Source organism: Lolium rigidum, chromosome 6, assembly GCF_022539505.1.
Source record: "Lolium rigidum isolate FL_2022 chromosome 6, APGP_CSIRO_Lrig_0.1, whole genome shotgun sequence".
NCBI classification, from domain to species: domain Eukaryota; kingdom Viridiplantae; phylum Streptophyta; class Magnoliopsida; order Poales; family Poaceae; genus Lolium; species Lolium rigidum.
Window position 1 is genome coordinate 121,540,510 of NC_061513.1, and position 10,378 is coordinate 121,550,887.

The window sequence follows — 10,378 nt, forward strand, 5'->3', positions numbered from 1 at the left end:
CGCCCAAACCTGCTTGAGACGGGCAGTTGTACGACATCAACTAACCACAGGTAAAACTACAGCAATTTGTTGCTGTATACAAGTAAGAAAAATCATTATCATAAAATTTTAATTGCATTATACCAATAGTGTGTCTCAGAACAACAAAATTGTACAGACGAAACAAACACCAATGCATCAGTTACGCAAAAAGAGCATTGGAGGAACGAAACACACAGGTTTACAGAAGAACGGTAGCACTGACTGTCCAACATGATGTGAAATTCAGATGTTCTTGAGCTTCTTCATCTTGGACGGTGGCCAGCTGCCCTTCTTCCTCAGCCGCCTCTTTTGGACGAGCCGCCTGCGCCGCTGCCTCAGCTTCTTGGCCGCCTTCATCCGTGCCCTCTGCTCCAGGATCATCTTCTGCTTGGACTCGAGTGGCATTTCCTCGATCGAAGCCGCTGGTTTTTGCTTCTCCGGTTGCTCTGCTGCATCAGCTGCACCAGCATCCGCGGAGGCATGGACAATTACCGGCGTCTTCTTGGAAGGAGATACATGGCTGAAGGAGGCAGTATTCTTGCACTGCAGTCTCAAGGCTACAAGAATAGCAATGACAAACGGCACTTAGTAGGATCCCTTCTTACCATGCTGTAAACATTGAAATTCTGAGCTCATGTATGTTGCATGGGTCATCATAGGAAATGAAATGCACCGTGGATAACCTTAGTGTGCTCACTAATAATACCGTTAAATGGAACTGCTAGATAAAGATATGGCCGGTATATTCACTTACTCATCGGTGAAAACTAGAAAACTGCGGGTTGCCGCAGTGTGCTTAATGATATATCATCGACTGCCTATAGCCTACGCTCATAAGGCAATTGATAGTAGCACTATGTTTGAAAGGAGAAATATTTGTAGCCCTAAAGATGTTCATAACGCCTAACTGAAGTAATATGTAGCCTAGCAGAGGAAAACAAACATAAATTTTCCAAGAACTGTTGCAGGCAGAGTGCTTGAAGAAATTCCCCGACGAATCATTCCATCGTGGAGAGGCGGAAATATCGCGACTCGAATTGCGCACGCTCAAACTAATCCCCCGCCGAATTCTCCGTCAGAATTGCAACGAGGGATAACTCCGTTAAGTACTTAGACTAAGTTATCAACCTTCAACGAGCGTACGGGGCAATGGAGAGGGCCGGTGCCAGGCAAAGGAGGTACAAGGGCTGCTTACCGGAGGAGGGGACGACATTGTTGGCGGAGGCAGCGGTGGAGAGAGCTCGGGCACGAGGAGGAGAGGCGGATGAGGAGGCGAGGAAGGAGACAGTCGGGGATAGGAGGAGCGCCATGGGTGCGGATTTGGGCTCTGGTCTATCCTATGCGGAAGAAGACCACCTCCCCCAGGAGGATAAGCTTGTGCGGAGCGAGGGCCCTGCGCTCTGATCACAAATCAACGGTTCGATTTACTCACACTTGAAAGGGGTGGAGACCGTAAGAGAAGCTCTCAAAGTCTCAAGTCTCACCCAAGAAAAGATAAGCATAATGTTATAAACCGCGACAAGTAAATAAGGTAGAACGAAAAGAAATCATAGCGAAGACATAAGATTTTAGCGTGAAAAACTTCTTCAACACAGAGGTGAAAACCCATTGGCACCAGCCGGTAAAACTTTACTATATCGAAAAGTGTTTACAAACATAGTGGATTTATCTTATAATCTGATAAATCCTAATCGGCGCCTTACAAGAGATATATATAGGCAGTGAAGACGATCCATACCGTCGGGGCGGGGGGAGGGGGGGGGGGCTTGCTCCATCATCTAAACACTTAGCCTCCCTCTTATATGAATGTGGATCACAACATAGTACGTAGGATAGTAATTATGTTAAGGAACAATTCATCATAGTTTAATTATTTTATTTTGGGTGTGATTAGTCTACTGAGAATTAACTTTATTCTCGGTATAATCACATCATCGAATCTCAGTTGCAACCTATGTTATAACTCACCATTATCATAGATCAGGAAGCACTCTAGCGGTTTGTAGGTATTTTTTGTAGTTGTAACCTTACTTACAACTAAAAACATGCAATCTAATTTGCAACTCAAATGCACCAATTACAATGCAAATCTAACATAGCAGGAGCCTACTGAGCACGAGCTTCATTCTCATTCTAGTTATTTAGCAAGAACTAGCAATTTCATTTTATTTTAGGGTCGCAAGAGGCAAAACCCAAGTTGATTTGTTGACTACATACAAACTATACACTGTATTTTAATCTAATTTTAAAAATATACTAATCTAACATTCCATCAATCGCCCTTTGCAGCATGGACGCACCGTCTCCCTCGCCTCCTCCTACGATGGTGTCGGCGACCAATGCCACGACACGGTGGGCCTCGTCTAGGGCCCGTGCCATGTCGGACTACAAGGCACGCAACTCGGCGGCTGCGATTGACCTATCAAAGGTGCTAGTTATCAATTGGCCCTTACCGTTTACTAGCATGAGGCCGCGTGCGCCTACGAGGGTCGAGACGGCAGCCGTGAGATGGATCATCCGCGAAATTGTCCCCCCGCTGCTTCGCTTCTTATCCCCTGCCCTGCTATGCCATGCATCACATCCATGGCGTCTCCACAACCCATTGTTGCACCGCTCGCTCCTGCACCAGCAACTTCATCGTCGGCGGCACCTGCACAAGCGGCATCCCCACTACGACTCTTCCCGTCCCGTTGTAAGTACTCAACCCCACTTCCTAATTTGAGCATTTAGGATTTTTTTTAGGTTCGTAGGTCCATGCATTTCGCTGTAACTTCTCGACTAGAGCTTCAGGTAGTCGATTGAACCCGCAGATCCGTGTAGATTCAGGTATGATGATCAGGGCCATTGGCGGCCCTATCATGGTGATCACCGGCATTTGCATCGGTGGTCACCACGACAACGTTTTGCTCGCACACCATTGATTCTCATTGTTGTACGCATCGATGTTGGTGATCACCACGCCACAGCCGTGCGTGCAGAGTGGCCCGTCGGATGTATGTGTGCATGTCGCTAATCCGAATCTATTGTATTTACACTGCCTTTTAATTTTCATAAATTTAAATAATGTTTGTTGGAACAAAATTAGTTCACATGTTGCCACCAATATTTTAAAACTTCATGTTATCTCTTAAGCATAATTTATTTAAATTAACTATTTATTTAGGCTACTAAAACATATTGACCTTAATTATCGTATTTTTACTTATCTCAAAGTTGTGCCTTACCTTTCATCTCTTATTTTAATAGAACTAAATTTTCTTTGCGCAATATTGACATCATGTTTTAATAGCATGCTAAACGATATAACCAAATTGTATTACACAACTTAGAGATATTTAAAATAGGAGTAGATTATAGAACGGCGGCGCGTTTTTGGCTCGCTCTACTTCTTGTAGTCGTCGTTAGGTGGTCTAAGAATCTATTTTTAATCTTTATTGCTTTTAGGATTTTTTGCTGTTGATAATGATTGATAGATTGGTGAACCTTTTCGCCAAATAAAATTTATATATACTAAAATAAAGTTGAGCTCTGTCCTGGTTTGAAGAGGATTATTGGGCCTGGTCCAGATAGACAGACGAGGGGCAGAACCGAAAAAACAAACTTTGTATGCAATTGGGCTTACCATTCTTTGAAATCTCACTAGCTTAGGCCCAACCTGAGGCAAGTACCCGGTGGCGAGGTCGTCGGTCCTCCTCTCTGGTCGTGCTCGTGCAGTCCTCTTGCTCTCTTCTTCCTCCTGCGCCCTTGGTGGTAGGTAGCTATTACTCATTTGCAGAGTTCGATCCATGGAACAGAGCAGTATGGCAGGAGTGAAGCTTGGTACCCTGGGTTTGGAGGTAAGGAACCAATTTCAAACCATTTGATCTCCTTGATCTGTTCGCAAATCTGAGGGGGAAAGATCAAATGAAATTGCAAATGACCAGTTGTATATGTCCGATTTGGGTGGTAGGTGTCCAAGATCGGGTTCGGATGTATGGGCCTCACCGGCGTCTACAATGCTCCGGTACCGGAGGATGCTGGCGTCGCCGTCATCAGGCATGCCTTCGAAGCCGGCGTCACCTTCTTCGACACCGCCGATGTCTATGGGCCTCATACCAACGAGGTCCTGCTTGGAAAGGTCATAATCTTCTCTGATGCTGAGTTTGTGTCCCATTTAGTTGGGGCTTGCGAAATTGTTTTGTTCTATTGGAAAAGTGAGAATCTGTAGGTACACATTGCATTCCTGTACATTTATATGGGTCATAGGTGGGATTTGATTGAAGATTATCAATTACAGAAAAAATAATCGCATTGCTGTAAAAAAAATCGAGAACCCTGGAAGGTGTTTTAGATATATAGAAGAAAGGGCGAAGAAGCCCAAGACCACACCGCTGCTCCCCGAGTCTAAGCCTACTCTCCTACCTGCCACCGGCTCCGGGAAGCTATGTCAATATGATGAAGATGAATCATGATGCTGTTCCACTTTTTTCCTTTCCAGTATGTTCGCAATTTCATCTTCAATTGGGAAAAAAAAGTAGATATGACAGAAATTTCCAATATACTCTGTAGACAGGCCGAGTTAGGTGGAATTATAGAAACTAGCTAGTGGCTATATTTTTTACTTACCATCCTATATTTTGTTTATTGGTGGATGCTTATCGTCAGTTTCCTCCTAATTGTTAGTTTATTTAATTGGTAATTTACTATTCTATCTTTGAGTTTCTGAGTAAAAAGGGCAGCCCGGTGCATGAAGCTCCCGCTTTGCGCGGGGTCCGGGGAGGGGTCGGACCACATTGGGTCACTGTACCATGGTAATTATTCAAATAATTTAAAATCATGTAGGTTAAGTAGTAGTTTGGTTCCTGGTCATAATTGCCAAGTTCAACAGTATGTGGCTATCTGTATCATAATTCCATGGGCATTGGTACTCCCTTAGTCTACCTAGCTCTGGTGCCCTGCTTGTTACAGTTGTTGGCAATGGTGAACTAAACATTGCCACCATTCTCAGCTTCGTGTCGAGTACTTAGATTGCATGTTTCTGATGTCGTACTGCCACGTTGAGGTTCTCCTTATTCTGACTTCTGGGTGTACCAGTAGCATTGTAAGATTTGTACTCAAAGTGTGAGTACTAACATTTCGTACTCGTCCCCAACATTAGTTTCCCTAACATAGTGGTATGGTCATTGCCTCATTGGTCTAGAGAATATTTTTATAATTTGAACCCACCATAGTCAAGGTTTTAGATTTGCTTGGTCGAAATGTTATATCTAGATTTATTATTTATATCATTATAGTGGGGCCCAGCCACAATCTATATCTCATCCAATTAATAATGAAAATTATTAATGTATTGTGGCCCACCCACGATCTATTTTTTCTATAGTTAATATTAATGTCAAACATGGAAGTTTGTAACATGCCTTGGATATAATTTGTTTTTTAATGTTTTGGGACCTATTTGATTGAGTTGATATACCGCTATATAGTAATGTACACCGATACAGTGTGATTCGCCCGAAGTTTATTTACTTTTCCAGTTTATATTGACATTTAAAGTCTTGGGTGCGAAAATCGCAGTTTATTTTTGATGGTCCAAATAATAAATAGTTATAATTTCATCCCACTAATAGTCTAACAGTTAGATAACGGTCATTTAACATAGTAGTAGCTCAAACTCATGGATGATCGCACCCTGTAGTAAGTGTGTCTGGTTGGGATATTGGTTCACTACAGCACTTTTAAGTTTACCAAAGTTGTGGTGCCAATCTTTTTCCCTGCAGTTCGAATCAGCCTCTATGCGTAAAAGCAAGGGAAAGACTGCCTAGAAATTCCCTTCCCCTGCTGCGGTGCTAGGAAAATAGGTTCATATGACATATTTTACTTGGTAATATAACTACAATAGGCATATATGAGATCTGCTTGCCCGGATAGCCTGGTCAATCGATATTGCCAAGCACACATATATGATGCCCTAGTCACGATTAGGTATTGATGAATTGCTTGCTCCCAGGGCCACCAACGCACATGAGAGCTTGTTGACCAGGACCACTCGCAGTGTATAGTTTTTTAGCACCAAGTTGCTGGCTCTCTGTCATCTGTGTATTTTCATACAATACTGTGTAGGTTAACAAAATCTATAAAAGTACATTAAAATGTTAAAGTTGAAGGTCAAAGTGCTTATAGGAGACTTCACAAAATATTAAGTTTCATCTATTCTGGAATTAGATAGTTGATATTATTTGTTGCTCCCAAACTTTACGCAATGTATATTTGTATTATTAATGTTGGGTTAATACATTACCCTATGGCCTGGATATTTTGTGCTTTTAGCAATGTGCAGTTAATTTCTTATATAAAATTGCTCAGCACTAGTGCTTAGTAGGCATACGATTTTGTGCGATCTGGTACAATGCTGCCCGGATTGGATTCTTCTCCAGATGAACTTTAAACTGCCATAGTTAATCGTTAGTAGAATGTGCAAACTTCCAATTAACGACTCCATATTGGGATTGGGCTTGATTGTGTTCGGTCATATCATGAAAAATAGGTTTATGAAAGTCTAACCATTGAAAATGCAAAATCTAGATTGATAAATCTCTTCCGTTCCTTTTCTACCTATATTAGGATTGGGCTTGTTTGTAAGCTACGATGAATCATTACTGTAAGTAAGAAAGCATTAATGAATTACATAAATTCTATTTTTTTTCTTACTAACTTGATGATTTATGTGGAGCAAATGTCTTGAGCAGGCACTAAGGGGGTTGCCTCGTGAGAAGGTTCAAGTGGCCACCAAGTGCGGCATTGCAGGATTTGACGCTAGTGGCATGTGTGTCAAGGGCAGTCCAGAATATGTGCGTGACTGCTGTGAAGCAAGCCTTAAGCGCCTTGCCGTCAACTACATTGATCTATACTTCCTGCATCGCATTGACCAGTTAGTGCCCATAGAGGAAACTGTGTGTATCACTTGATCCTGGATTTTTTTAAATTTTTTTCATTAACTGTGTCTGACTTTAACATCGGGTGAGTGTAGATGGGTGAACTGAAGAAGTTGGTTGAAGAAGGGAAAGTTAAATATGTTGGCTTGTCTGAGGCTAGTGCAGATACCGTTAGGCGGGCACATGCAGTTCATCCAGTCACTGCGGTGCAGTTCGAGTGGTCGTTGTGGACGAGAGATATAGAGGAAGATATTATCCCACTGTGCAGGTTTATCCAGTTCAATCCCTATACCCTTGTTACAGCAGTATTTTTCTACCTTATTTCCAGAAAAAATCATTATACATTTTCTCGTCAAAGGTGTACTTGGAGCTTTGATTAGGTTTGTTGGGTCTTAAGAAATGCACACACATGATGCATGATTAATATCTCGTTCAACACTAAGATCACTTACAGCAACATACAAAATAAACTTCCAAAAATGTTCGGGCGAACAATATTTTTTATGTTTTGGTTAAGCATCCACACAGCTGTTCTTAGATGAATTGTTGGTTGATAACTGCCAATGTGAATACGCTACTAACTTTTAAAGTTTATCTGTAAAAAACAAACGAGTTAACTGTTATGCCGTACATGGTTGATTACAGGAAAATTACTCCATCTGGGTACATCATCAAACTCCAGTTTGCACATGGTGTGATGTTGTCTCTATAATAGTTTATTCTGCATGTTGAACTCATAACTATGAAGTGGAAGAGAGAATATTTTTTCAAGTATTTCATTGCAGGGATATGTTTTTGCTTCATTTGGGAGTTATTGAGAACTGGGCCATAGCACAGTGGTAGGTTCACACTGGCCATCCCTGCTTGACCATGGTTCATATCCTGTCAGGATCAAAATTCTGGTATCTTGCCCTCATTGCCCCTCCCGTGCACTTGCAGGGCTCATATTTTGGGGTGTTGGAATTAATTAGATATGTTGACATAGAGGTCTTCCTTACTCTTCTTGCAATTCCCATTTAAGCTAGCACGTCATTATACATTTGATTCATGACATCTTTAGGCATTCTCTCTATCATGTGAAGTATTTGCATTCAGGGAGCTTGGCATTGGAATTGTTCCATACAGCCCACTTGGCCGTGGTTTCTTTGCTGGCAGGGCAGCTGTAGAGAGCATACCATCAGAAAGTTTATTGGTAAAAGAAGTTGTACTCGTGTAATCTTCTTTCACACAGAAATGTGACATTATTTGTGTGACCATTCCATCTGCCCCTTGCAGTCCAAACATCCTAGGTATACTGGAGAAAACTTGGAGAAGAATAAAGTTCTGTATACACGACTTGAGATTCTGTCCACCAAGTATGGTTGCTCAGCTGCTCAACTTGCTCTTGCTTGGGTTCTTCATCAAGGGGAAGATGTCGTCCCAATCCCTGGTAGGTTCTTTAAACATTAGTATGCTATTGATCAGCAGTGTTTCCTCTCAAATGCTCCGCATTATCAAGCTTAATATGATCTTGTACCCTTCCTATAAGAACATGGTTGTGTACCTCTGAATTATAATTTCTAGTGTATATCTGAACCTTTCAAGCATGCAAAACATTTCTAACAATGAACCAACTGGAACACTTCTCTGAAATTGAACAACAGCACATTTCTACATAGAAGTATTTGCGGCAAAGCTGGTTTGTTGTCCTTTGCCTGTTTTTTGCACTAATTTCAGCAATCGGAGCTTAAACAACGATGCATCCTAATAGGTTTTACCTGTTCGCTAGACAGCACAAGATATTGCATTAGCTGAATATGCAGTACAGCAGTAGTGCATAGTTCCATTTTTGTCTTGGAAGCTGATGACATCTGACTACAATGCTGAAAATGCAGAAGCATGATGATCTATTAGGAGCTAATTTCTTTTGTCATCTAAATGATGCATCTATTAGGTAGAACCAATCTAAGGCTAGCATCAACAGTATCACACATTAAAAGAGTGAGTCAACTTGAGGAATGTCATGCACAGTTAGCCAGTTTGGCCTTGCCTGTTGGCTGTCAAAATTACAGTGTCAGATACATATCATTTCTCAGCAGGTTGAGATTGTCAATTTCAAAAAGCCTGCTCATCTAGGCAATTCGGATTTAGCATCTTGACCTCCATTTTTTTTTAAATCCCCTTACTTATATTTGTATGTTTAATATGAACTTTGTAGTTGTTCTTTTCGTTGCTCACACACCAAAAGATATATCTACCCACCCCTTCACATCCTTTTTACTAAAAAAAAACAGTTTCCGCACTTATATGGAGGTAGTATGTCTACCCACCCCTTCACGTCCATTTTACTCAAAAAGTTGTTTCCTCACTAAATATGGAGGCTGCACTGCAATGGTTTCATTACGGCAGACTTAGCAGCTGTAGCCCACTTGAGTAAGTGGTGTGACTCGACGGTCAGATTCCATGAAGCACACTTTTATTTAAGAATATGTTCTTCCTACCTACCGACAGATTTCCTTTTAGAATTTTGTTCATTCTGGTAAATTAAGGTGGCAAAAATCACCCAATTCTCTCTAGCCTAGTTAATCTTGATGTCTACTTACTTTAAATGCCTGTGTTCTCCATGTATGAAAGACTCTACAATTGCTCGTACATAAAAAACATGCCATCTATGCCATGTCTGTTTATACACGTGTGTTACTGCTCTTTGAATATAGGAACAACAAAAGTGAAGAACCTTGATGATAACATTGGAGCTGTAAATGTAAAGCTGAGCAAGCAAGACCTGGAAGAAATCTCAGCTGCTTTCCCTGCTGGCGAAGTGGCTGGGTCCAGGCTTATGGGGATCCTGGAGCCTTATTCTTGGAGGGTTGCAAACACTCCACATCCAAAGTAGCAGTTTTACAACTTCAGATGCAAATTCAAGATCATATCACCATGTTGTGATGTATTTGTATTCACCCCCGCTTGTTACTTAGTTCATTCAACGGGGAACTGGAAAGAAACAAGGTTGTCCATACTCTGACAAAACACTGTACCTTGCCAATGGTTTACATGATAAAAATTTGTGTCAACTCAATTTAAGCTCGTTCTGTTGCACATTTCTTTCAATGCGGTTTGAAGAGTGAAATCATGCTTAATGGGTACCATTCATACCAACGTAGTATTTTCCTAGATGACTGAGTGAAATAACTAACACAGTCCAGATACGACCCCCTTTAGTTTTTTTTGTTGGGAAAAGAGAATTTTACTAAATAGATATAGGGATACAATCTATGGCAATGGCTTCGGCAACTTCCTGGGGAAGTTCCTTAGTCATAGTTCAGTTCTACCAAGAACCCTTAGAGCATCTCTAGCAGAGCCCGTAAAAACGTGAACTGAAAAATGCGAGTTCAGTTCACCGAACTCGCGTATTCGGGTCGTAAAATGGCTAGCGCAGAACAGAGCTGTTTTACAGTTTTGGT

General features: G+C 41.5%; 2 protein-coding genes across 3 annotated transcripts; one reads left to right on the forward strand and one right to left on the reverse strand.

Annotated features, from left to right (window-relative positions):
* Positions 1–95: 95 nt before the first annotated feature.
* LOC124659226 (50S ribosomal protein 5, chloroplastic-like) lies at positions 96–1,399 on the reverse strand. The gene is made up of 2 exons (XM_047197158.1): positions 1,217–1,399; positions 96–578 (listed from the first exon to the last, which is right to left on the reverse strand). The coding sequence occupies exons 1-2, from the start codon at positions 1,329–1,331 to the stop codon at positions 265–267; spliced, it is 429 nt and encodes a 142-aa protein (XP_047053114.1). The 5' UTR covers positions 1,332–1,399; the 3' UTR covers positions 96–264.
* A 2,300-nt stretch (positions 1,400–3,699) lies between these two features.
* Positions 3,700–10,025, forward strand: LOC124659225 (perakine reductase-like). Of its 2 annotated transcripts, none has more exons than XM_047197156.1 (7): positions 3,700–3,857; positions 3,971–4,138; positions 6,750–6,953; positions 7,031–7,203; positions 8,031–8,127; positions 8,211–8,364; positions 9,632–10,025. In XM_047197156.1, the coding sequence occupies exons 1-7, from the start codon at positions 3,807–3,809 to the stop codon at positions 9,808–9,810; spliced, it is 1,026 nt and encodes a 341-aa protein (XP_047053112.1). In that variant the 5' UTR covers positions 3,700–3,806; the 3' UTR covers positions 9,811–10,025. The 2 variants fall into 2 exon arrangements, with proteins under 2 accessions (XP_047053112.1, XP_047053113.1); XM_047197157.1 differs by having other exon boundaries at positions 6,750–6,851.
* The last annotated feature ends 353 nt before the right edge of the window (positions 10,026–10,378 follow it).